Raw genomic sequence first — 27,635 nt, 5'->3', positions numbered from 1 at the left:
GTTTGTTACAACAGCAAGAGGAAACCAAAGCAGGCTTCCTTTCCGCGATCCCAGCCTGAAGGACCAAAACATAGTTGTCCAAGGACAGAAGGTACTTTTTCAAAGGTGACTGAGCTCCCTGCCTGCCCAACTAGAAAACGCTCCCGCAGGAGCCTGCTCTTTGCATGAACCGAATGACCTCTGTGACTCCAAGTACGGCAGCCCTAGGGTAGCTCCGCTTTGTCCCTCTTGTCCAACAGAGTCCCCGTCTCAGGAGCTGGGGCCCTCCAGGGTCACCAGGGCCCCCGCCCTCACGGAAACTTTACTTCTTGGAGCCCTGGGGACCTGGGGTCTCAGGAGTCCCTTCTTCACAGTTCCTGAAATAGGATCATGGTCAAGTTGAGCGAAAGGTTTGTACGGTCAGTGGAGAACCGTGTCTGGTGTGGAGCCAGGGACAGAGCAGCGATCAGCAGGCAGGGGGCTAGGCTTCGGCCCCTAACTGGCTTTAGGACATTGGGCAAATCGTCTCTCCTGGCGGGCCGCGCTCCTCCAACCTGTGAAGCCGCTCGCGCTTCCTCCGGGGTGGAAACTCAAAGCTTTGAGACTCTGGGGAAGCCGGCGCCCAGCAGGGCAGCTCACCGGCCGGCGTCGGGGCAGCGGGACGGGACAAGGCTTGGAGACGGCCGATGGGACGGAGAGGGCTCGAACACCTGCCTCCGGGGCCGGCCTCCGCGGGGTCCGGGCCGAGAGGGAGGCGGACGGGAGGGCGGGGCCGGCCCCCTGCGCCCGCCCCGCGCCTCGGCGCGCCCCTGCCCGCCCCCGGCCCGGCCCAGCGCAGCCCGGCCCAGCCCCGCGGGCGGGTCACACGCGCCGTCGGCCGGCCGCCTCCCGCGCCCCCTGCGCCGCGCTGCCGTCCCGGCGCCCCCGCTCCGCGCCGCCGCCCGCGCCCGCGGCCCGCCCGGCGCTCCCGGGGCCCGTGACCCTGCCCGGGGCGCGGGGCCGAGCGGGCATGGCCCGCCGGGGGGCCGCCGCGCTGGCACTGGCCCTCGCGCTGCTGGCGGTGGTCCTGGCCGGGGTGGGCGCCCAGGGCGCAGCCCTCCAGGCCCCGGACTACTACGTGCAGGAGACCTGGAGCCGGGAGCCCTACTACGCGCGCCGGGAGCCCGAGCCCGAGCCCTTCTCGCCGCCGCTGCCCGCGGGGACCGGGGACGGGGAGCGGGAGCCGCGCCCGCCGGAGCCCAGGCCGCCCAAGAAGGCGACCAAGCCCAAGAAAGCGCCCAAGAGGGACAAGTTGGCTCCGGAGACGCGTCCACCAGGTAAGGAACTTTGTGCGCGGGGCGGCCCGAGGGGGCGCCGTGGCCGCGCGCCTCTCCCAGCGGCTGGCTGGTCTGAGGGGACAGCTGGCTTCCAGGCCTGTGTGTCGGCGACGCCAGAGCCCGCGAACCCAGCCATCGCGCCCCCCCCCCCCCCCCCCGCCGCCTCCCTGGGGACTGCGTCGCGCATCCCTCTGGCCGCTCGGAACTTCCCGGACAGACACCGGTCGGCGTTTCCCCGCAGGTGGAGGCGGAGTATGGAAGCTGCCTGCGGAGCTGGTGGCCCAGGTCTGAAATGGGCTGGGCAGAGGCTCTTTCCGCCCGACACCCCTAGTCTTGCTACACTTCTTGGGAGTGAATTTACGGTTTGGCCACGTGAAGGGCTGGCGGGCTTTGGCACGACGGCCTTCTGGGGGGAAACTCAGCAGTGGGCCTTTACCCAGCCAGCGCCCCTCTCAGCTCCCTCCCTCCCGCTTTCTGGGGGTCCCTGGAATCCTCTGCCCAGGTGGGGCAGGATGGCAGAGCCTCTGCTGGGGGGGCTGGGCCGGGCCGGGGGCGGGCAGAGCCTCTGCTGGGGGGGCTCCTGTCTCCGTGGAGAGGGGGCGGGCTGCAGACGGAGGGAAAGCCCAGGGGGCCTGGCAGCCTGCAGTGCCCGCCTTCCATCCGTCCGCACACCCTTCTCCCATCCATGCGTCTCTGCCAGCCCTGTCTTGGCAAATGACTTCCATTCGGCTTCACTCCTTGTGAAGGGGAGACTTTTCTCTTAATTGTTCCAAATGTTCTTTGCTCAAATTGCAGAGGGTCCTAGGATTTCAGGACTGGGGAGTGAGCAGGATTGTAGCCAAATTCTCTGGCCCTGTGATGGCCTTCCTTGAAAGGAGATACATGCTGGTGGCTCCATTACACCGCTCCTGGCATGGAAGGAATTGCTTTTGTTTGGTTCAACTCTTCAGCAAGTCAGCAGGAGGCAGCGGGAGAGGCGAGGAGGTGGGGACACAGATCTCTTGAATGTGTGGACCCATCTCAGCAGCCGCTCTGCACATGTGTGGAGGTGGGGGCGCATCCTGCCATGCTCCAGGTTGTGAGCGACTCTGCCAATGGGCAGGCAGTTCTGTGAGTTGTGTGACCCCCAACAGAACCATCCAGAATTTCCAGTATCTTCTGGGGAATTATGGGAACTAAGATGTGTAAAACCCCAGCGGTTTAATAGCAGGAGTATGAAGAGACAGTCCTGTTTGGAGAACGTCTGCTGGGACTCTGTTAGGAGCTTCATGGGTAACTGTCTCGTCTAATTCTTCCAGTGGCTCTGAGGGGTGGGTGTTCTTTTTATTTTACAGATGAGGGACCGTAGGCGCTGACAGTTTAAGTAACTTAGTGTCACTTGCTGGCTTAGGAGATTTGAAAGCCCTTCTGTGCTTATTTTTAACCCAAGGCCTTTCTTGTTTGGTAGTTTGAATCAGATTTGCATGTGTTTTTGGTTTTGGGTATCTGCTGTGATTAGCGCAGTGCTGGGCATGGTGGGTGGGAGACACGTATGTGGGGTTCTGGTACTTGCTGGGGGGAGTGTGGAAGAAGCCCCAGACTGAGTCTGAAGACCATACTTCATACCCAGGTCTGGGAGCTCAGCACTCAGCGTCCTGGGACTTGGTGTCTTCATCTGCAAAGGACGCCCGCACCTGCTACTTCTCTTTACTTGGTCAGGTGCTTTATTTTATTTTATTATTTTTTAATTTTTCAAAATGTTTTAAGGTAGTTACTCTTTATTTACTTATTTTTAATTAACATATAAGGTATTATTTGTTTCAGGGGTACAGGTCTGTGATTCATGAGTCTTACACAATTCACAGCGCTCACCATAGCACATGACCTCAGCTTTTCCACAAAAGCTTCCGGTGTGTCAGCTGATGGTTGTGCTAGTCCATCTGTGAGCCGTTCATTCGTTCCGCAGGTGGTTACCAAGAACCTGTTCAACGCCAGGTGCTGGGTGAGGTCCTGGGAGTAGAGAGCGCAGGTCATTCCCTGCCCCTGTACACAGCACAGAACTTGGGGGGCTTTGAAAAAGGGATCACAGTTGTGCTGAGGGCTGGATTGCTAATCCCCAAACTGGAAAAAGGTTCTTGGAAATTCCAGAGACTCAGCTTCGAGGCCTCCTGGGATAGCTGCCTCCCCAGGCCTGCCACTCTTTCTAATGATCTGTGTGGGTTTTTAAGAGCCCACCACCTAGGACAAGCAAAGTGGGATATTTATCCCAACTCAAAACTCCTGTCCTCTTTTTTCCCCATGTTTTTGGGTGTTTGGCCAGTGGAGCCCTCCACCCTGGACTCTTTTTTTTTTTTTCTTAATTTTATTTTATTATGTTAATCACCATACATTACATCATTAGTTTTTGATGTAGTGTTCCATGATTCATTGTTTGCGTATAACACCCAGTGCTCCATTCAATACGTGCCCTCCTTAATACCCATCACTGTGCTAACCCATCCCTCCACCCCTCTCCCCTCTAGAACCCTCAGTTTGTTCCTCAGAGTCCATAGTCTCTCATGATTGTCTCCCCCTCCAATTCCCCCCCTTCATTTTTCCCTTCCTACTGTCTTCTTTTTTTTAACATATAATGTATTATTTGTTTCAAAGGTACAGGTCTGTGATTCAACAGTCTTACACAATTCACAGCGTTCACCATAGCACATACCCTCCCCAATGTCTATTACCCAGCCACCCCATCCCTCCCACCACCCACCACTCCAGCAACCTCAGTTTGTTTCCTGAGATTAAGAATTCCTCATTATCAGTGAGGTCATATGATACATGTCATTCTCTGATTGACTTATTTTGCTTAGCATTATACCCTCTGGTTCCATCCACGTTGTTGCAAATGGCAAGATTTCATTTTTTTGATGGCTGCATAATATTGCATTGTATATATATACCACATTTTCTTTATCCATTCATCTGTTGATGGACATCTTGGCTCTTTCCATAGTTTGGCTATTGTGGACATTGCTGCTATAAACCTTGGGGTGCATGTACCCCTTCGGATCACTACATTTGTATCTTTGGGGTAAATACCCAGTAATGCAATTGCTGGGTCGTACGGTAGCTCTATTTTCAACTTTCTGAGGAACCTCCATACTGTTTTCCAGAGTGGTTGCACCAGCTTGCATTCCCACCAACAGTGTAGGAAGGTTCCCTTTTCTCTGCATCCTCGCCAACATCTGTTGTTTCCTGATTTGTTAATTTCAGCCATTCTGACTGGTGTGAGGTGATATCTCATTGAGGTTTTGATTTGGATTTCTCTGATGGCTGAGCGATGTTGTGCACTTTTTCATGTGTCTGTTGGCCGTTTGGATGTCTTCTTTGGAAAAATGTCTGTTCATGTCTTCTGCCCTTTTTTTTTTTTTTTAAAAGATTTTATTATTTATTTGAGAGCGAGAGAATGAGAGAGAGAGCACATGAGAGGGGGGAGGGTCAGAGGGAGAAGCAGACTCCCTGCCGAGCTGGGAGGCCGATGCGGGGACTCAATCCAGGGACTCCAGGATAGTGCCCTGAGCCGAAGGCAGTCGCTTAACCAACTGAGCCACCCATGCACCCGTCTTCTGCCCATATCTTGACTGGATTATTTGTTCTTTGGGTGTTCAGTTTGATAAGTTCTTTAGAGATTTTGGATACTAGCCCTTTATCTGATATGTCGTTTGCAAATATCTTCTCCCATTCTGTCGGTTGTCTTTTGGTTTTGTTGACTGTTTCCTTTGCTGTGCAAAAGCTTTTTATCTTGATGAAGTCCCAATAGTTCATTTTTGCCCTTGCTTCCCTTGCCTTTGGTGGTTTCTAGGAAGAAGAATTTAAAAATTCTTTAAAAATTGCTGTGGCTGAGGTCGAAGAGGTTGCTGCTTGTGTTCTCCTCTAGGATTTTGATGGACTCCTGTCTCACATTTAGGTCACATGTCTCACATTTAGGTCTTTCATCCATTTTGAGTCTATTTTTGTGTGTTCCACCCTGGACTCTTAAGTGGAGGAGACTGGTTTAAGAATGACTCGATCAGGGGAGTCAGTGGTAGTTGTATTCAGTGACACTGTGCTGAGAAAATTCATTCCTGCATCGGACTGTCTCACATGCAGCTGGTCATCAGGTCGTGGGGAGACATCGATGGAGGAAGGAACCTTGTACAGCAGTCTGGGGTGTGTAGTGTGGGCTTCCGGACCTGGCTCCACGGGGTGGATGATGCATGCTACGCATTAGGCTCTGCAGGACTAACCTGGGAGTGAGGGGTTGGATTTAGAGATGGATAAGAAGGTAAATGTGTATATAACTAATTTAAAGGTCAATTAATTGCTTTGTCTTTATAGACTATAACATCTTTTTCAGATAGCTCTTGTCTTGCATCAAGGTCTGGCTCAAGGGAAGATGGAAGGCAAATGTTCTGTGTGGCAGACTCTGGAAGGAGTCTTGTCTTAATCCCAGAGGAAGGTTTGCTTAAGGAACCTAGGACACTGGGGACTTGATCTTAGTGTGAATTTATCCCTGACCTGTGGCTCTTCCTTAATGCCACCACAGAAATGTGCAGTGGATGGCCCATGTTGACATTCTCCTGGAGGTGGCTTGGGCAGCTGAATCCTTTCGTTAACTGAGACCATTGCATTTTTCCATGAGGGGCTGACAGGTTCCTGGAGAAGTGGAGCTCTGATATGCTCAACAGAGTGGGATCTTTTAAAGAATTTTTAAATCCTTTTATTTTGAAACAATTATAGACTCAGAGGCAATTGCAAACATAGTACAGTGAGGTCCTGTGTACCCCAATGATAACGCTTTCTAGAACTATATAGTACAGGATTTCTCTACCTTGGCAGTATGGACATTTTGTGCCAGTTGTGTATGCTGTGGGGGTGGGATGGAGGGGCTGTCCTGTGCATTGCAGGATGTTTAGCAGCCTTCCTGGTCTTAACCCCCTGGCCTCCAGTAGCATCCTCCTCTTAGATGTGACAACCAAAAATGTCTCTAGATATTGTCAGATGCAGATGTCCCCAGTGGGTTGAGGATTGCTGCTCTATACAGTCTCAAAACAGGAAATTGACATTGGTACAGTACTGTTAACTAGATTACATACTAAACATTTCAGCAGTTTTTATGTGCACGTGTATCTGTGTGTGTGTGTGTTTGTGTGTGTGTGTTCTCTGCAGTTTTATCACATGTACAGATTCCTGGAATCACTCTTCGCATCAGGATACAGAACTGAGGACCTCTTATTTATTTATTTATTTATTTATTTATTTATTTATTTATTTATTTATTTATTTATTATTTTTATTTGCGAGAGAGCAAGCACTAGAGAGAGAGAACAAGCACGAGTGGGGGGCAGAGGGAGAGGGAGAAGCATGTTCCCCGCTGAGCAGGGAGCCTGACGTGGGTCTCGATCCCAGGACCTGAACCAAAGGCAGATGCTTAACCAACTGAGCCACCCAGGCACCCCTGAGGACCTCTCTTTTTGAGGTTGTGTGGGACTCACTATCAGACAGTTTCTGAGGTCCTCATTGTGAACATCAGTTAATCCCAGAATTTCAGAACTTGGAGGAAACCACGTGGTCATTACATGCAAATTCTTGTTCACTGTAGGATTCTAACCCTGGGCTACCCAGTCTCTGCTCACACACTTCCACCGATGGGCTCCTCCCACCATGTTCATTGGATGAGCAGTACTGATTGCTAGAGTGTTCTTTCTTGTAGAGACCTGACTACCTGCTTCTTTCTACTTCCATTTATTCAGCTCTTGCCAGCCAAATTCAATAGTTTCTAGGTCTTTGCAGTTGGACTGCTTTGGGACCCAGAGACTGAGGCCCAGGTCCCTGCTTTCCATTATCCCAGCATGAAGAATAAGATAGGGAGCACATTTTTGGCATGTGGGTGGATTTGGGGTGTACTTACCTTGTATGTCATCTCCAAATTGACGAGCTTGGTTTGTGGCCATGCTTTTGGTAGAGAATAAAATGGAACAGAGAGTAAACCATGGTTAATATAAGTCATTTACCCTTTCCCTCCCAAGTGGTAGTAAGAAACAAACAGGCTAATAAACAAGACTCTAAATAGGTGATCTGAAGATTTTTTTTTTCTCCCCGCCCCCTGCCCCCATTGGGCCTTGGGTTACTTTTGGGTTCCTGCTTGTTTGTTTATTTGGTGCTTTCTTCCAGGATTGGCAAGAATGCGCCACTGTTTTGAGTATGGGCACGCCCGCATTACACCCTCAGGCCTGGTGCATAGTCCTGAGCCCGTGGAATTTGCAGAGTGGGCGGCGAGCCACGTTTGTTTGGATGTCTGTGCCCGGAATGAGCGAGTTTGCGTTTTGTAGTGTGTTGTGCCCCAGCCACTGGGGGAAGGAACCAAAGACTTGTTATTTGAGCATATGTGGTCGTAAACAAAGCCCTTCTGTTGTGTGCTGCAGGCCAGTTGCTGGAAAGGGCCTCACTTTTGAGCTTTGCCTGGTCACTCTTCAGAGTGTCTTGCTGTGTTTGGCCTTTGGATGGAAACGTCTTCTCTTGGGCCAAGCTGGAGCCTGAGGATCAGGAGAATGTTTTTGTCAAGATTTCATATGTATTTTAATATATTTTTTTAAAATTTTATTTATTTATTTGACAGAGAGAGACACAGCGAGAGAGGGAACACAAGCAGGGGGAGCGGGAGAGGGAGAAGCAGGCTTCCCACCGAGCAGGGAGCCCGATGCGGGGCTCGATCCCAGGACCCTGGGGTCATGACCTGAGCCGAAGGCAGATGCCCAACGACTGAGCCACCCAGGCGCCCTTCATATGTATTTTAAAAGCAGTCACACATATCATCACATGTGAACAAATAGCAAGAACTCTTTACATCAGGATATTATACGCTCCCTTGAAGAGTTAAATCCGAAGTGTTTGTCCAGATAAACTCCCTACAGAATCCTGAGTGGAAGGACATTTAATAAAAAAAGGTTGCTTGAGGGGCACCTGGGTGGCTCAGTCGGTTAAGTGTCTATCTTTGGCTCAGGTCATGATCCTGGGGTCCTGGGATAGAGCCCCACATCGGGCTCCCTGCTCAGCGGGGAGTCGGCTTCTCCTTCTGCCCCTTTCCCTGCTCGTGCACATGCTCTCTCTCTCTTTCAAATAAATAAATAAGATCTTAAAAAAAAGGGTTGCTTGATGATGTGCATCAGCAAGCAGCTTTCTAAGACACCACCTCTCTTTCCAAGATGCTTTCCAAAGTCAGCTATTCATGCTGGTGAGTCCCTAGCCTGTGCCCATGGTTCCGAAGCCAGGATTTGTGCATGGATCATGAAGACACTCCTGTGTTAGGGGAAGCTGGACCGGAGGCTGTGGTTCTTAAAACTGGCCATCATGTTTTCCATGGGCCTCAGGTGTCCATGGCTGTCAGATCTCATGGCAGATGGTGCCTTCAGTGCCGGGCCAAGGGTAGCCAGGGCCCCTGGAGGTGGGAGTGTGGAGGTGAGGCTCTCTTTCAATATCCATAATGGGGCCAGGGAGCCTGAGTACTCAGGCTTGGCATCTCCAGCAATGGCTCTGCCCTCTGTGGCCTTTTGAGGTCCCTGCCACCATGCTGCCACTCTTCAGTCACGAGACCCATGAAATTAGGGTGTCTTGGCCAGGGAGAAGGGCTGGTGTCCATAACCGGCTGGCATCCAGTTGGCTACTCATCCAGGCATCATAGAATGGTTGGAGGGGCACAAAACACCTCCAGAGTGTTAATTTAAGACTCCACTGTCCCAGATTTTTATGGAATGCTCGATCATGCAAACCACGTGTGGTTGTTTGGCAGTTTGTTCAGGGTTCAGAGAGAGCTGGGACCAGAATCTGGCTCTGCCGCTCACGGGCATGGGTGACTTCTCCAAGCCTCGGCTTCCTCACCATGACACGGCAAGGATGATAAAGCCATGCTTCCAGAGGTATGACGGGTCAACTTCCAGCCTCCCGCGCTGGGACATGGTTCAGGGGTACCTTCTACCCTCTTCCCAAGAGTCCCCAGCCAGGCTGAGTCCTCATGGGTCCTGCTCTGCACACAGCCTGAGTTACTGGAGTTTCCTTCTCCAGGTCTTTCTCCTTCCACTTCTTTACTTGAACTTCATGAAGTCCCTTCCCAGATGCACGTCTGCACCTAAGGAAGGCTGCATCTCGGGCTCTTTCCAGATGGAAGCCAGACTGAGACAGGCCAGTGAGCCCGGTGCCCTACCCAGCGCCCCCTGAGTCTGCATCTGCTGCTCTTAACTGTGCTGGCTCTAGAAAAGCAAAGGGCTTCTTATTTGGTTGCAAGTCAGGAAGGTGTCCGCTGCTGCATAGATCATCTCCCTCGGGCCCTGAGGGAGACCCAAGTCTACACGAAAGGCTGGCCCAGAAGAACAGAGGATGGCCACCTAGTTTCCCAGGGAAGACACAGCCAGGCGGGGAGGGGAAAGCTTTAGACTGATTGGTTGATGGGTTGATTTTGGCCTGGCCCTGGTCAAAAAGTACTGAGAACACTGCCCTCGTGCCCCCATCTCCACCCCAGACCTTCAAGGTCACCGATGAACGGAGCCAAGCATCTCGTTCAACCACTCAGCCTGCCTTTCAGGATCTACCCGCTCCCCCAGTTGCTGTTTCCACCGGTAGCCTGCCTTTCTCAGAACTGGATACCTCCCTGCGTCAGGGCCCTTGGCCTGCTAACAGCCACACGGAGCACGCGTTTCCAACCACACCTGCGCAGTCCTGCTGGCCCTCGCTCCAGAGGGTTCTCTGCAGACCTGCCTGTGTTGCAGTGCTTTAGAAAGCTGTGATTGCTGGCCTGTGAGACCTGGCACTCCCGGGCAGCGCCCCTCGGGCGAGGCCTTTCCTATCCTGTGGGTTCCTTAGCACAAGGCAGGAGGGGAGCCTAGGGCCCTGGGCTGATTCCCTCAGGAGAGAGAGAGAGAGAGAGAGCAGATGCTGTGGGGCTGGAATTTCCTGGGGAAAATGCAAATATGCAGCAAAGAATTTTTTCGGTTTCTGGGGGGGGTGGGGTTGCTACTGTAAGCTCCTTGTACAGAGAGGGGAAAAAATAGTTTCCTGTCAACCCAGAAGCATGATGTTTATCACCATCGCCCAGAATAGAACATGTGGCCCGCGTCGGCACCTCGCTTGCTACTTTTAAGGAATTCGGTTTTGTCACGCGGCCCAGATGGAGTTGTTGATTTCTTTCTCTGCACACTTCTTGCACTGAACGCTTGTCTTTCATCCCTGCCGACCGTGAGCTGCCTTTCTTGCGGCGAGAGAGAGGACAGGCCTGGGCAGGGCCTCGCCCTGGAGTCCGCTCTCCGCTCTGCCGCCTCCTGGCTCTGTGGCCGACCCTTGGGTGGGTGTCTTCCCCCCTCTGTACCCCTGTGTCCCTGTCTGTAAAGTCACGTTCATTGCAAGCTTCCTGCCCTCAGTGGGAACTTGCCGAGGTCCAGTGTCGTCATCCCCGTGAAGGTGCCGCCTTGCAGACTGTGAATCAGGCCCCGCGGGTGAGCCGTGATTCTTCAGCAGCTGGGATGGCACTTTGTGCCACTCGGGGGCTTGATGACGAATCCGGGATGGAAGGACAGCCTCTGTCTTCTGTTGGGTGGTTGCTGCAGGCCCGACGCGGCCCGAGGCGCTTGACATGTATTGTTTGTTTCCTCCCCATAGCTTCCACGGGAGCAGGTGCTTGTCTTGTTGATGAGGGAGTGGCTCCTCGGGAGGTGACATGCGTCACCCGAGGGCACGCCCGTGGTCCTTGCTGTGGCTGGGACCAGATCCGCCCCCCCCCCCCCCCCCCCCCCCCCCGCCATGAGCTGGAAGGGCGCCCCCTGGAGGAGGTGGAAGGGCCCCGCCTGTGGTTTCTGCTCCTTTGCCACCCCTTCGGGGGATTCTGTTGCCCACGTGCCGGTCCCCTGGGGAGTGAGACTCTCAGAGCTTTGACATCTGCCCTGCATCTGCATCTGGGCCTTTGTCGGCTGCCAAGAGCTGCGTGGGGGCGTGTGCGTCACGGGCGTGGATCCAGCACACAGGGGGGTGAGGCTGAGGGTGTCACCAGGCCATGCTCTTTGACTCTTCTCCTGTGTTGTCACGGAGGCCCCAGAGAGGTTGCCCTGGGAGACAGAAGGCTTGCAACCAATGGCCAACTTCTGGGGAGGGTTGGGATAGAACATTCTTTTCCAGAACTTTGGCTTTTTCCTTACATGTTTTGTAAAACTTTATTCCCCCTTAACATCTTATCTTTCTGCCAAATCAGACTCCACACTCTTAAAAGTGATGTCACCAGTTTTTCTGACCAATCAAGGTCTTTGCAGACCCCTAGTCAGGCCCCTTCAGAAGGGGCCGTCTTTGGAGATCACTGGCCGTGACATTCTGACCCACAGAAGTGGGACTGATGCTGAGGTGACACCAGGCTGATGTCAGGTGCTCCTGGGTCCTCTGGGTCAGCTCTCTTCCGCTGGCCTTTCTGAACATTCTGATGTTTTGACTTTCTGGACCTGAGGGGGACACTGACATGAAAACTGAATGATACTCCCAGCAGGCATTGCCCCAGAAGTTGATGGAGAGAGCATTACTCTTGGCTGGACCCCACGTGGCCTTTGAATTTTTTGAAGATTAAAGGTTTTCTTGATAAGTATCTTTTTTTTGGGTGGGGAGGGGGGGAAGACCGTAGAACAGACTGAAATGATTCATTAATTGGCACACAGTCCACTAAATGTTTTTGGTATTTCGACTTGCTTTTTAAAGTCCAAGCTAAGTATCCTTCTCCTGCCCCTCCTCTTATTTTTGTCAGTTTGTCATTCAGTGACTCATTAGCATGTCCATTCACTCATTCATCACAGCTCATTCTGCACCAGACTCCAGAGACAGAGCAGTAAGCAAAACCAGACACAGTGCCGGCCCTCACGAGCAGACCGGCCTATGTTACGTGTTGCTCAGCACAGGTGGGTGCACCTGCAGTAGGAGCCCTTTTCCTGCAGGTGCACCCCTATCCCAGCCGCTGGGGTCTTGACTGTGATGGCTCATAGCCCATCCTTTCCCTGGAGCATTGCCCCTGGAAGCCTGGTTCTCATGCCCCAGTTGGTCCATCTGTAGGCAGAGGCTAACCAGCAGTAGAAAAGGTGGCTTCTGGTCTCAAGGTGGGGACAGTGCTGTGTGTGGTTCCCACTGCAGAGCTCCGCGTGGTATCAGGCTGAGTCAGCCTCTGGCTGAGGGGGAGGACAGCCTTACTTAGCTCCTTCCTCTGCCCCATCCTGCTCCCTCCCCTTTCCCTTTAGAGCCCTCCCCCAGTGTATCATGTCCAGCTGAACCTCTACATCAAGCTCTGCTTAAAGGCAACTCGACCTAAGACAGGTGCTATCAGAGTCCACCAAAGGAGGCATTGATTTAGGTGGGGAGTTCAGGAAAGCCAAAAGAGGAGATGCCAGAGCTGAGATTTGCAAAATTAGCAGGAGTCAATTAGACAGAGATGAATGGAAGGGTGCTCCAGGAGGAGGGAACAGCACATGAGCTGAAGGCTGCAAAGAGGCTGGTGTTTCAGGAGTAGAGAGAGGGAGCTCAGTGTGAGAGGAAGCTGAAGGGGCCAGGGGCATGAGCAGGTAGCCTTCCTAGGCCCTGGAAAGGATCTCTGCTATTGGTGGGAGCATCACCCCCGCCTCCCACCCCCAGGTACCCAGCCAGGGCCTTTGGAGAGAATTGGAAGGAGGAGCCCAGCATGGTGGGAAACGCTAGCTCTGGGGTCAGAAGTCTGGAGTTCCAGCTCCGTGTTATCAGTTAGTTAGGTGTGGTGTCACTCTGGGCCCCAGAGCGGTCAAAGTACTACCACAAGGAATTTTTGCAGCCTTAGAATAGTGACGACCGACAGGTATACATTGTCTTTATTAAGAGTATTTCTTTCTTTCTTTCTTAAAATTTATTTTAATTTTACTTCATTTCAATTAATTAACATATTGTGTATTACTAGTTTCAGAGGTAGAGTTCAGTAATTCATCAGTTGCATATAACATCCAGTGCTCATTACATCACGTGCCGTCCTTAATGCCCATCACCCAGTTACTCCCTCCCCCCGCCACGTCCCCTTCCTCGACCCTCAGTTTGTTTTCTACGGTGAAGAGTCTCTTAGGTTTATCTCCCTCTCTGAAGGAGTGTTTATTTCCCTGGGTGTTCACAATCACAAGCTGCATCTCCTATAACCTCTAGCAAGCACCTCAGAGTCCAGGGTGCCATCAACCGGGGACAGGGGACACAGAGGGGGCAGACATTGCTTTGCAGAAGATAGTGGAGCTCTCACCGTCCTGGGAGGGCTCTGGCATATGTGGAAGTAAAGGCATTCCTCTCTGTCCTTCTTTTTAGGTAAAAATAGCAACAGAAAAGGCGTGAGGACTAAGAGCTCTGAGAAGGCTGCCAACGGTGATCACAGCGTTCCCGTGGCCCGTGGTGATGTCAGCAAGGGTGAGTGAGGCTCTGCAGAGACCCTCCTGCTGGTTCCCTCGCCGGCCCAGGGAGGGTGGAGGCCCCTGGAGCAGATACCAGCTGCAGATCCCCCTGGGGCTGCCTGGGGCGGCCGCTGGCCTCTCCGGCCTCTCCTTTGCCTTTATTGTTTGGGGGTGCAAACTTTCCGAGCTGCCCTCTCCCCCACAGTGCACAGTAATCCACAGCCACCTTTTCCCCATTGGCTCAACTGAAGTCATTTCTGAATCTCCCGGAGCCCTGGGTTGCCTTCCCAGCCCCTTCCACTTCCCCGCCTCCAACCCCACTAGGATCTCATTTCCTTTCTTGTGGGGCCTCCCAACTGCTCATGTACATTGCGTGTGCATTTCTTATCTCCCAAACAGACCCCGGCGGCCTCTGGAGTCAGAGAGCAAGTCTTCTATTTACAAGCCCCGTGATGCTAGTCTTGGGGTCTTACTCCCTTGTAAAAATATTAGTCTTTTAATTACTTACTTTAGGATGGTCGAAGCCATTACTTCTAGACTCCTGGGCCAACTCTGGCCCATTTGCAATAGCTCTTACTATGACTGGCTACCAGCATTACAATTATTGTGTCTATCATAAGCTCGGGTATCCGGGATCACACTTCGGCTAATGCTAATAGTTTCCTAAGTGCCTCAGCTCTCCATAGCTGAAGGCCGGGCCCTGGGCCTCCCGTTTGGTATCTCCCCATGCCTGCCTGTGGTGTCATCGTCCCCATTATCCATATTGTATGGCTAAGGAAGACGAGACTTGGTAGCACGTGCCGTTTGCCTGTGGCTATGGAGCCTCTAAGTGGCAAAACAGGGATTTGAACCCAAGCTTTTCTGGCTCTAGGCTTCCTGCTCAGCAGTACAGTGGCTTAAATAAACACAGCGTTTCACAAATTTGCATTTACAGAGGCAGGGTCCGTGGTCAGCTGCTGTGTGAGCCTGGACACCGTGTCACGGCGTCGATTGTCAGAAAGGGAATGGCGTGTTCCCTTAGGCAGAAACGCGCCACCAAAGCCATCATAGGTATGACTAACGGTGCATCCTTAAATAAAAACAGAAATTCAGCAGCAGGGACCTTCTGCAATCACTTCACAAATGAGCATTCTATTCCATCTTAATGCGGCAGTTCTGTAGGGTACCCCTGGCCATCGGGAGGACCCAGCGTTTTGGGCGGGGAAGAGGGGTTGTTGAGGACACGTGTGATGTGGGGCTGTGCCTCTGCTTATTCACCCTGATGAACCCTGGTGACCTTTGGGGTCTCAGCGAGATGGGTGGTAATAAGACTCCCACCTGGGGTGGGCCTTGGGCATGACTTCCGTTCCCTTGTCCCAGCAGGCTGATCTGAACACCAGCTGTTCCTTCAGGATCTCAGATGCCCCAGGGCAAGGCAGCTCCCAGTGCTGGCCTCCGCTCTCTGGGCTCTTGCTCCCATCCTACTTGGGCCTCAGAGTCCCTTACTATCTTGTTAATTTTTAAGTGCTTTAAACATTTAAAAAATATTTTGTCTAGGTCTTTTTTTTTAGCTTCAGCACAAGGGTTGGTTCGAATTATTTTAGTTATTCATTACCAGAATTGGAAATTATTAAGATTTGGGAAGGCATTTTCTTTTTTTTTTAAAGATTTTATTTACTTATTTGACAGAGAGAGAGCGAGAGAGAGAGCGAGAGCAGGAACACAAGCAGGGGGAGTGGGAGGGGGAGAAGCAGGCCTCCCGCCGAACAGGGAGCCCGATGTGGGACTCGATCCCAGGACCCTGGGATCATGACCTGAGCCGAAGGCAGGCGCTTAACGACTGAGCCACCCAGGCGCCCGGGAAGGCATTTTCAAAAAGTTTTCAGGGCCTATTTCTTTACACACACACGCACACGCATGCACACGCACACGCTAGCCCACGCAGAGTCGCTCCCCTGGCCTTGGCGTCAGAGCTCTGTCTGATGGGTTGGGGTCCCTGGTCTCTCGAGCAGTCACTGTGGCTCTGATTCATTGAGTGCGTGACGAGTGACTCTGGTCTATGAAACTTCTTTACCTTGCTCTTCTGTTAAAACAAGATTGAGGAATCGAGCATGACGCGGGAGGGAGAGATGCTGTGGGGGGCCGTGATATGCAATATGGAAGAGAGAGAGGACTTGGTCGTGGAGGCAGGGAACACAGCAGTTAGGAACGCTGGGGTCAGGCAGGGGCGCCTGGGGGACGGTGTGGGGTGGAACGGGGCCTCGCAGAGCTAGCTGGGCACTCTCAGGACCCTGTGCTCAGCCTCCTCTCTGTCTCTGCTCAGGTCTCCCTGGGGGGCCTTGCTGGAGAGGTGGCAGAATGAAGGGGTCAGGTGGTGGGTTAAACAGATGCCACCTACATCATGTGCAAGGTGGCAGATGGAGATGTGACCCGCTTCATTTTCAAGGTGGTGGGTTACGTACAGATATTAACCCCTCCCCCCTTATGTGAGCGATGACATCACGAGTTTGCCTCAGATGCGACTCTCGGAGAGAACACGTACATGGGCTGAGGAGCAGCGTCCACTCGGGCAAGTGTCCAAAATGCATCTTGGATATTGTCCTAAAATAATTGGCTCAGCTGGTTGAATTATTGCTCTAGTTCTTCACCTCTCCTTGGGTCCAGCCCTTTGCCGTGTGACTTTTCAGTTCCCTTCATAAAAGGTGAGAGCGCCTGGGATCGAGCCCCACATCGGGCTCCTTGCTCAGCGGGACGCCTGCTTCTCCCCTGCTTGCTGCTCCCCCTGCTTGTGCTTGCTCTCCCCGGCTCTCCCCCCCTCTCTCTCTGTCAAATACATAAAAAATCTTTAAAAAAAAAAAAAAAAGGTGAGAGCGCCCTTGACTTTGGGCCGGCCCATGCCTCGCTGCGTCCGCTGGAGTAAGGTGGAGTGCCAAGGTGCCCGTTCTGAGCTGAGGGCTTGAGAGAATTTGCTTGTTTCTATTGGCTTCTCATTTCTGGCCCCTGCCTCCTTTTCCCCCAAGGCAGACGGGCTTTTCTCACACCATGTCCTATGCTGAAACACATGGCTTATGTGTTTTCTCCAAAGGGAACTGGACAGGCATCTCAGTTGGTGATTGAGAGGACAGCTTTGGATCAGGCTCTACTCTCACTGCCTGTGCAACTCTGGACAAGTTCCTCAGTTCTCCATGACTCAGTTTCCTCCTCTGCAAGAGTGGGGAAGAGATCCCTTTAGAGGATTATTTTGAAGTTTCAATAGTGTCCGAAGGGTACAGCACACACAGCCCACAGCAAGCTCTCAGTGAACATTAGCGATGGCTTTTATTTACCATCTGGGTTTTTTTGTGCCTCAGTGAGAGGACTTGGCAGGCATTTTTAAAGAATCAGATCATAAAAATACGGTTTATTGGCCAAGAAGCAAAATTGAGGATATTATGTCATTACTTAAATAACCATTTAAAATGTAACCATTACAAAAGTACAAAACTATTCTTACCTCTTGGGCCATACAGATGCAGGTGGTGGCCTGGGTCTGGCCATCCCAGGGGCTGAGGCTTGTCAACCCCTGCCAAGAACTTCACTTTTCTGCAAATGCTGTCTCCGGGAAGACTGCCCCGATCACCTCTCTTTCATTTTCCTACGCCTCCTCCTCAGGGTCCCAGTCCCTTCCTGTCTCACATCCTAGTGATTCCTATGGGCAGCTCTTCTCCTCTGGGAGGATATGAGTACTCAAGAGCTTGGTCTCCCCTGATTGTCCTCAGGATACACCCAGCCTTGGAGTAGCACTCAACAAGAATGGCAAACTTGTTTACTGAGCACCTGTCCTGTGTTGCAACTAGTGTTCTGGGCTCTAGAGCAGGTATTTCATGTATGTTCAAGTGGCTTCTTCATGACCCAGAACAGCAGGGCTCGCCTCCACAGGAAATGCTCTTGGATCAGTCGGAAAGGAACGTGATTTCCCACCATCATGGAAGTAGAATTGTTTTCCCAAAGCGATGCATGTTGGTGAACCGGAGCTCCCTCGTGCCTGGGCTGGGTGAGATTTGAGGCCTCAGCCAGGTATGCTTGGGGATTGACCCACTTCGTGTGTGTGTGTGTGTGAGACACTGGAGAGTTTTTCGCTGTAGCAGAGACAGTTTGGGTTTTCATCCATACCCTTGTTGTGATCCTTTCCCCGGTTTTGCATGGCCAGGTGCTTCTCGGGGGCTCAGCTCTGGTCTCCCCCAGACATCTGGCACAGCGGCTGAGGGCACGGGAGTGAGTCCTGGCTGACCTGGCAGATGCTATGATACACGGTCACATCTTCTCCAGGGGTATTTCAGACCCTTTGGAAGTGAGAGGGGAGGCGAGGGGCCAGAATTGGGACAGGGTCACATCCCTCTCGGACCCACTTTGCTTGGGAAGCCTGATGAATGTGGGCAGATGGGACACCAAGGGCTCCTCCATACCTGTCTAGCTCCCCCACTTTCCACTGTGTCTCAAACATGCCTAGAAAGTTATTCTTCAGTCTCTGACACGTGTCTTGTGAGGATCTTCTGGCTTGCCTTTGCAATGGGGAGAGATTTATTTTGTTCTTCCAGTGGTTTTGTGGCAGGGCCTTCACTGGGTTCGATTAGGGGTCCCGGGCTCACTGCTACCCGCGAGTGTAAACTGAGTTCTGTTAATGCCATGTGGGCACAGGCTGTAGAAGCTTTCGTTTGGAACCTGGGCCACAGTGGAGGTGCCAGCATAGAGGTATGTCCCAGACAAGGGGTTGGGAGCCAGAGTTCTGATGTGCTTGGGAGCACCCACGGGCTCCGCTCCTGTCTGTCACCCAGCTTACCCCAGGTGTGGATCTGGTCGACCAAGGTCACAGGAGTCCTCTTACAGAGTAGAAACATGCTTCTTGTTGCTCTGGGGACTTTGTTCCTGTGACAGTCTGCCCGTCTTCTTTCCATCTTCTCAGCCCTTCTGTGATGAGATCCTCTTCTTGACTTCTATGTTGCTGACTCAGGATGGCGTTAGCAGAAAACCGAATTCACCATGTCATACCCTAAAACTTAAAAAAAAAATTAGAAACTTAACTCAGAGTGGAAGCTGTTCTAAAATAGATTTTTTTCCTGGCTTACAAAACATTTTGACTATGAAAGTAATGGATGCACCTTGTAGAAAATGTGGAAGATGTATAAAAACAAGGGATGGAGCGCCAGGGTGGCTCAGTCGGTGAAGCGTCTGCCTTCAGTTCAAGTCATGATCCTGGGGTCCTGGGATTGAGTCCCGCATCGGGCTCCCTGCTCAGCAGGGAGTCTGCTTCTCCCTCTGCCCTCCCCCTGCTCATGCTGTCTCTCTCTCTCAAATAAATAAATAAAATCCTTAAAAAAAAACAAAGAAGGGAATACAACAAATCCATAGTCTTATCTTCCAGGGATAATCACAGTCAACATTTGGAGTCTCTCTCTCCAATCTTGTCTCTGTGTGTGTGTGTGTGTGTGCATGCACGTGCACGTGTGCACTTACATGCATCAGGAACAAAATTACAGGTATGTGTGTAGATGACACACACACTTCCTACAAAACTGAAATAGTCTTGTTTTGTAACCTTCTGCTCTCACTTAAAGTGCTACTGTTACGTTCCTATGTCATCAAATACTCTTATGGCATGATGTGAAGTGGTTTTCCATTTTATGATGGAGTCGTAACTGACAGTTCTTCCCAGGTTGTGAACATTTCTACACTCCTTCTGTCTGTGTCTTCACTCACTCGCTTGCTCCTTGAGTTCATGCTTCCTGGAGGAGGAATTGCATGGAGTTATCACTGCTCTCTCGAAAGGTTTATGACAACTTTTACAGTCTTTTGCCCATTTTCTCCTTGTGTGTGTATTGTTTTATGAGCGCTCCTTGTATGTGAAGGACAGGACCCTCTGTTTATACATTGCACTGTAGGGTTGTTAAGAACTCTGGAACCGTACTGAGCTCAAAGCCCAGTCCACAGTTGACTAGATGTGTGGTCTTGAGCGTGTTATTTAATCTCTTTGTGCCTCAATTTTCTCAAATACAAAATGGGGGTAATAATTGGACATATCTGTAAGATTGGGATAAGTATTTAATAAGATAGCTTGAATAAAGCACTTACAACAGTGACTCGACCAACAGGTTCCATTGTGGGAGCTTTGTATCGGTCATTCATTTGGGCACTTGACTCATTTTTTTAAGGCCTGTTACCGTGCAGGAACACAGAATGATCTATTCCTTGAAAGCTCGAAAGAACAAGACTGTAAATTCATTGGAACTAGGCATTTTCCACTGAAGAAGTTCTTTGATAGATCTACTTTCTTTTATGGTTATTGATCTATCAGATTTTCTATTCTTTTCATTTTGATAAGGTTTATTTTGAAGACATCGTCACTCTGTTGATACATTTTCCTTTTGCAGTTTATGTACTTACGTTTTGTTAATTTATCAGCTAATTTATTTATTTATTTTAGAGACGTTTTAGATTTTTTTTTTTTAAAGATTTTACTTATTTATTTGAGAAAGAGAGAATGAGAGAGAGAGAGAGCATGAGAGGGAGGAGGGTCAGAGGGAGAAGCAGACTCCCCGCCGAGCAGGGAGCCCGATGCGGGACTCGATCCAGGGACCCCGGGATCATGACCTGAGCTGAAGGCAGTCGCTTAACCGACTGAGCCACCCAGGCGCCCGAGATGTTTTAGATTTTGACTTAGAAAAAAATAAAGGCAGAATACAGAGAGTTCCTCTGTATCTCTGCTCCTCCTCTGGGTTCCCTTATTATTATTATTATTTTTTTTTTAAAGATTTTATTTATTTATCTGACAGAGAGAGAACAAGTAGGCAGAGAGACAGGCAGAGGGAGAGGGAGAAGCAGGCTCCCCACTGAGCAGGGAGCCCGATGCGGGGCTCGATCCCAGGACCCTGGGATCATGACCTGAGCCCAAGGCAGATGCTTAACCGGCTGAGCCACCCAGGCGCCCCAAGGGTTCCTTATTATTAGCATATTGCATTCCCGTGATACCTTTGTTACAAGTGATGGGAATTTTGATATGTTCTTCGTAACTGAAGTCCATGGTTTACACGAGAGTTCACGGTTTTTGTTGTACATTCTATGGGTTTTGACAAATTTATATAATGACACGCAGCTACTATTACAGTACCATCCAGAATGGTTTCACTGCCCTAGAAATCCCCGGTGCTCTGCCTACTTATTTCTGTTTCCCTTCCCTGATCCTCTGGTAACCACTGATCTTTTTACTATCTTCAGAGTTTTGCCTTTTCCACAATCTCATGTGGTTGGAATCATATAGCATTTAGCTTTCTCATTTCTTTCGCTTAGTCATATGCACTTAAATTTCCTCCATGCCTTTTCATGGCTCGACAGCTCATTTCTTTTTATCACTGAATAATATTCCATTGTCTGGCTGTATTGCATACATTTGTTTATCCACTCATTCATGTAAGGACATCTTGGTTGCTTCCAACTTTTGGCAATTATGAATAAAGCTGCTATGAATATTCATGGGCAGGTTTTTGTGTGGCCATGTTTTCAACTCATTTGGGCAAATACCAAGGGAGCACAATTACTGGATCATATGGTAAGAGTAGTTTAAGTTTTATAAGGATTTTTTTGGTCTCTTTTATAGTACCCCCCACTAACAACAACAACAAAAATTGCTGTTACTATTTGTTCTTTTTTTTTTTGTCCTTTCAATATGCATTCTGAAATCTTTACAAATTTGTTAGCACATCACTGATGTGATTTTCTGCGTAATAGTTCGCTCTTACTGCTTCATGTAGGATATTTCCTACTGTTGTTTTGAAATAAAGCAGACATAGGAAAATTACATAATGATAACATATGTTTTTTTAGCAAATATTTATAAAGCCAATCCCTGTGTCACCATCACCGGAGTCAAGAAGTAGAGCCTTATCAATCTTCTGTATCACAGCTTTATCCCTTCCACTTTGGAGGTGAACTCTACCCCAGTTTTAACAGATTTTCTTCATAGCTTTACCACTTATGTTTGTATCTCTAAATAAGCTAGTTTGGCCTGATTTTGAAATTTATATAAATGGAATTATGCTGTGTATATTCAGTCATACGTGTCTTAGAATTTTCTATTAACATTCTATATTTGTTTAGTTCCTTCATTTTCATCACTGGGTAGGATTCCATCAGGGGACTATACAACAATATTTTTTTATCCATTTCAGTGCTGATGGATGTTTGACTTATTTCCAGTTTCGGTATTTTATGAAAAACGCTGCCATGACAAACTCCTGCATACATCCTAACGCCCATGGGCTTAAGTTTCTCCAAGTATGTATACATTTAGATGTGGAATGGCTGCGTTTAGCTTCACTGTTGAACAAATGCTCAATTGTTTCCGTCCGTGGGGTGGCGGGGTGGGGGGGTGGGCACGCCATTCTGACTTCCTGTCAGCATTGTGTAGGCTCCAGGCTTCGCGTTCTGAATAACTCTTGTATGATCAGACTTTAGTATTTTGCCAATCTGGTGGGTGTTCAGTGGTGACTCACTGTGATTTCATTTGCATTTCCTAATTATTAATGAGGTTCAGCATCTTCTCATAGATTTGTCATTTGAGTATCTTTTCTGGTGACATTTCCATTCTATTTTCTTCCTTATAGATTTATCCATTCTGAGTTTGAATTTTGATTTTATGATGTTGGTAGCAAATATGTTCTCTGTTTTCTCCTTTTTATTTCTGTGGGGTCGTAAGGAACAGAAGTTCCTAATTATAATGTAGCCAAATATATCTTTTTCTTTTTCTTTTTGGTTGCTACTATTTGCGACTTGTTTAAGAAATCCCTTCTTGCTCCAAAGTCATAAAGATGTTTTATACTGTCTTCTAAAGCTCTCTTTCCTTTTTTATTTTGCACAGTTAGGTCTTCAAATACTTGGAATGGATTTTGTTTATTTATGATATGAAGTTAGAATTCAATTTTATTTTTTCCTTGTTTCCCTGTTGTTTTGCAGTGCTACCTTTGTCTCTTGGGGATTCAGAGTCCATATATGTATGGCTTTGTTTTCAGTCTTGCTGTTCTTTATCATTAACTCATTTTTCTACCCATACACAAAATACCTTACTCTCTTAACCAGTATAGTGTTATAACACATCATGATATCCAATAGAGCAGGACCTAGTTCTTTAAAAGTGTGCATGCACACACATATATTTACACCACCCAGTCAGGTTCATCAAATACCTTACCGAAAACTTTTGGAATTTTGATGACCGTTTCATAGATTCCATAAATCAACTTGGGGGAGAATTAGCATATTTACAACATTAAGTCTTCTAATCCATGAACATGGTATATCTCCTCACTTGTTAAATCTTTTTAAATATCTCCCAATAAATGGATCTTGCCCATCTTTACTAGATTTATTCTTAGATGTTTGCTATTTTGTGATGCTTTTAATTTCAGTTTTCTAACTCTTTATTGCCAGTATACAGGAGGACAGTTGATTTTTTTTCTATGCTGATTTATATCCAGCAACATTGCTAAACTCTTATTAAAAACAATTATTTATATATTTACTTGGGTTTGGGTACAAAATCATAATATATGCTAAGTAATGGCAATTTTGTTTTTTTTTCTTTCCATTTCTTATACTTTTTACTTATTTTTCTTTACTTCATTGGCAAAGATCCCAGGTTAAAAATAATGGAGCTTTCCATAGGTTTTAATTCTGCCTTTGGGTTTGTAGTTTTTTTAATATTTGACCTTTTTTCTTGTAAAGATTTATTTATTTATTTTAGAGAGAGGGAGAGAGAGAGGAGGGGCAGAGGGAGAGGGGGAGAATCTCAAGCAGAGTCCCTGCTGAGTGTGGAGCCTGACGTGGGGCTAGATCCTATGACCCCTAAGCTGAAATCAAGAGTTAGATACTTAACTGACTGAGCCCCCCAGGAGTCCCTGGCCTTATTTTAAATAATTTTTCTATAATTAGGATGAACAATTTTAGGAAAAATATTTTCCTCATTGTTACATGAAATCACTTTTAAAGGTACATTATTGCTTGGAGTCTTTCGTGTGATATATCTCATGTTCTTTTTTTGTGGAATTTTGTCCTTCATAGATGGCATATCAGTGATTTGTTCTTTACTCTTCTTTCAATGAGGCAAAATGCAGCCATATTTCCTCCACTGGGGGGCAGTTGCAGCCCTTTCTCAGATCTACAGATGTTGACCCGGTAGGCATGCAAATGCTCAGTACAGTTTTCAGTTTCAAGCAGCTCTTTATCTTCTACATATTTTTGCTTCCCCGAGGTGCTGATTTCTTCCCTGGGTGCAGTTCTTAGATCCTCTTTTCTGATGGGATACATGGGGGAACTATAATTATCTTCCTATGCTGTTGTCAGTGCTCTTGTCTTTGCCCCACACTGTCCTTCCGTGTGACAATCGTCCCTCCTTCCTGTTGTTTTCTGAGAGTTTCCAATCCAAACAGTTGTGGAAAGCTGATGGGGGTCGGGGAGGAGAGGTGAACACCTGGCCACCTCAGAAAGCTAGATCTGAGCTTTGGAGATGGTGTCCAATTTTCAGTTTTCTCATTGCTGCAGACCCTGGACTTCAAAATGGATGCACGCAAGAGGGATGAAGGGTTTTCTGTCCCTCCTCTGGTCATCTCCATTTTTTTTTTTTCTCCAGCTGTGGGGAATATTCTTGCACATCTGGCACTAGGTTGAAGCATGGTTGAGCATCTTTCTTTTTAGGGTCTTTGTAGGTTTTTAGGATGTGTTTGGGAGATGTTGCAAAAGCTTAAATAAGAATTCCCCAAAGTCTGTGATACTTCTGTATAACTGGTGATTTTATGAGATACGTTAAATAACCTGGAACACGTTGTGAGAAAGTTTTTTCAAGGGGTCTTAAAAAAAAAAAAAAAAACCTTTATTTTGAAATAATTAGAGATCCACAGGAAGTTGCAAACAAATGGGTCCCGTGCACCCTTCACTCTGCCTCCCCTGGTGCTGACATTTTGCATAACTGTGGTATAATAGCAAAATTTACGGAACATATTCAGATTCCACCCATTATCCGTGTGTGTGTGTGTATGTGCATTAGTCCTGCATGCTTGTACCACATCTGCCATTTCATGGGAATACCATCACAGAGAGATACAGGGCTATCTCTTCACTGTGGGGCTTCCTTGTAACATCCCTTTCTAGCCACATACCCCCTCCCACAGTCCCTAATTCCTGGCAACTGCTAGGCTGCTCTTCATCTCTATAATTTTGTGTTTTCAAGAATGTTAGATGAAGTAAACCATATGGTATATAACTTTTGAGACTGGGTTTTTTCATTCAGCATAATTCTCTTTTCCTCTTTCCGAATTGGACAAATAGACTTAGTTGATACTAGTATGATGTAGTAGTCAGGAAAAGCAAAGTCTTTTTATTATTACTATTATTATTAAAGTATAACACACAGAAAAGTCTAGAAATCTTAAGAGCATAACACACTGGATTGTCATATGCACCACTCACATGTAATGTAAATGCACTATTTTAACTAACATTTAGATCATAAATTGATGACCAGACCATGAGGCCTCCCTCTCACCCCAGTTAGTCACTAGCCCTGTTCCCTCTCAAGGATAATCCCCATTAGAGATTACTTTTGCCTGTTTTTAAACTTAATATTCATGGAATCATACATTGTGTCTGATTGCAATCACTTAATAGTATGTTTATGAGATTTCTCCATGTTATTGTGTATAGTTCATGATTCGTGTATTTTCAGGGATTTATCATATTCTGTGGCATGGCTGTACCACAGTTTACTTATTCATTCTCATATTAATGGACATTTGGGTGGTTTTCAGTTTTCGGCTATCACAAATTGTGCTTCTAGGATCATTCTTGCATATAAGTCTCTTGGTGTATGTGTGAGTGAATTTCTGTTGGGTATCTGCACCTTGGTAGAGTTGCTGTGTCACAGGGCCTGCAAATTTATATCTTTAGTAAATTCCCCTAGAGAGCTTTCCAGATCAGTTGTCCCGTTAACACTTCTCTACCAGTATTGTTGCTTTGCCTCCTTGCCAACATTTGATATGTGTCTTTTTAATTGTATTTATACTGGTGTGTGGGTCCTGGCATTTTGTTGTGGTCTTGATTGGCATTTTCCTGAAGACAAATGACTAATGCTCATGCACCATCAGAATATCTTCTTTCATGAATGCCTGCTCAGATCTTTTGCCCATTGTTTTTCTTATTGATTTATAGGAGGGTTTTTTTGGTATGTTTGCCTTTTTTTTTTTTTTTAAGATTTTATTTATTTATTTGTCAGAGAGAGAGAGGGAGAGAGAGAGTGCACAAGCAGGGGGAGCGGCAGGCAGAGGAGGGAGAAGCAGGCTCCCTGCTGAGCAGGGAGCCCGATGCGGACTCGATCCCAGGACCCTGGGATCATGACCTGAGGGGAAGGCAGACACTTAACTGACTGAGCCACCCTTGTATGTTTGCCTTTCTTTTTTTTTTTTTTTTTTAAAGATTTTATTTATTTATTTGACAGAGAGACAGCGAGAGAGGGAACACAAGCAGGGGGAGTGGGAGAGGGAGAAGCAGGCTTCCCGCTGAGCAGCAAGCCCGATGTGGGGCTCGATCCCAGGACCCTGGGATCATGACCTGAGCCGAAGGCAGATGCTTAACGACTGAGCCACCCAGGTGCCCCTATGTTTGCCTTTCTTAAAATTACTGTGGATGTGAGTCCTTTGTCAGATGTATGCACAGTAATATCTTCTTGCAGTTCCAGGCTTATCTTTGAACTCTAGTAATGCTATCTTTTGAATAACAGATGTTCTTAAATTTAATACAGACAAATCGTCAGTATTTTCCTTTAGTGCTTTTGTTGCATGTTTAAATTCTTTTCGCCTACTGCAAGATCATGAAGACATTTCCCTATGTTGTCTTCTAGAAAAAGGCTTCCTTTTGCAGTCATGTATTTCCATTAAAATTCTTGATTTAAATAAAAATACGAAGTAAAAGTGCAGGTGGTACTTGGATATGGAAAAATTCACAAAGATAATAAGCAGGTGATTGAGGTTTGAGAAATGCTATTTTGAAAGAATAATTCCTCCTTTTTTGGCCTGATAAGCAATATAGAAAGAACAAAACAGTGTACAAGCTAATGATTATCAGTTCTGTTGGATCATAATACATGTTCATTCATTTACTGGGGAAATATTGATGGCTTTGGGGATTCAATGATGGGCACTCAGAGTTGCTCGCCTGTGAGGAGAACAGGATGCTTTGTACCTTTGTTAGCCAGGGGTGGGTAGGATGAGAGGGGTGGATGTCGGGGAGGAGGTCTTGGAGGCTTTTCAAGTGAGCAGCCACCAATCAGAAGTCAGAGCCTCTGTGATGCAGGTGCTCTGGGGAGGCTTTTCAAGTGAGCAGCCACCAATCAGAAGTCAGAGCCTCTGTGATGCAGGTGCTCTGGGCCTGGTGTGTGCAGGGTTTTTAGCCCACGGATTCCGCTCCCTGAGGATTTCCTGTGCTGCATCCACAGGACCTGTGTAAGGGGAGCTCTGAGCCTCTGTAGCTTTAAGGGAAGAGACACCAGCCAGATTCTGAGGGTCTCAGAAGATCACCTGGGAGCCTTAGAGACCAGGGCCCCTCTGCAGTCCTGTCCATCAGAGTCTCTGGGGAGGGCTCTGAGCAGCAGTTTTTTGAAGTTCCCCAAGAGATTCTGATTCTGATGTTGAGTCAGGGTGAGAACTCTGGGGGAGGGAGTCCTGCGGTGAGGGAGGTACCTTCCAAGGGTGGCTGGATAAGGCTGACATTAACTCCTTTCCCCAAGACCTTGGGTGGAGGGGCCATGCCCCTCTGGGAAGCTGGGCATGTCTGAGACCTGCAAAGAGCCACTGTAGACCCGTCCTCCAGCGCAGCAGGAAGCTGCCTCCACGCGCTCATCCATCAAAGGGAATGTCGGGTTCAGAAA

At 48.5% G+C, this 27,635-nt stretch overlaps 1 protein-coding gene across 6 annotated transcripts in view; it reads left to right on the top strand.

The window, feature by feature from the left end:
- Positions 1-896: 896 nt before the first annotated feature.
- Positions 897-27,635, top strand: part of CPXM2 (carboxypeptidase X, M14 family member 2) — a 132,828-nt gene continuing 106,089 nt past the window's right edge. Inside the window, exons 1-2 of one of the 6 annotated variants that reach the window (XR_010412608.1) lie at positions 897-1,295; positions 13,629-13,727. Coding sequence is in view for 5 of the 6 variants with exons in the window: in XM_064595405.1 (XP_064451475.1) it covers positions 989-1,295; positions 13,629-13,727 (406 nt within the window). In the remaining variant the exon portion in view is untranslated. Of the gene's footprint in view, positions 1,296-13,628; positions 13,728-14,645; positions 14,762-27,635 lie in introns of those variants that run through there. The other 5 variants (XM_064595405.1, XM_064595408.1, XM_064595407.1 and 2 more) reach the window with 5 other exon arrangements.

Source organism: Mirounga angustirostris, unplaced genomic scaffold (genome assembly GCF_029215605.1).
Source record: "Mirounga angustirostris isolate CCGP_5_RB_7025 unplaced genomic scaffold, mMirAng1.0.hap1 SCAF_6, whole genome shotgun sequence".
In the NCBI taxonomy this organism is placed as follows: Eukaryota; Metazoa; Chordata; class Mammalia; order Carnivora; family Phocidae; genus Mirounga; species Mirounga angustirostris.
The sequence above is the reverse complement of the archived record's forward strand: the minus strand, read 5'-3'. Positions and strand labels throughout refer to the sequence as shown.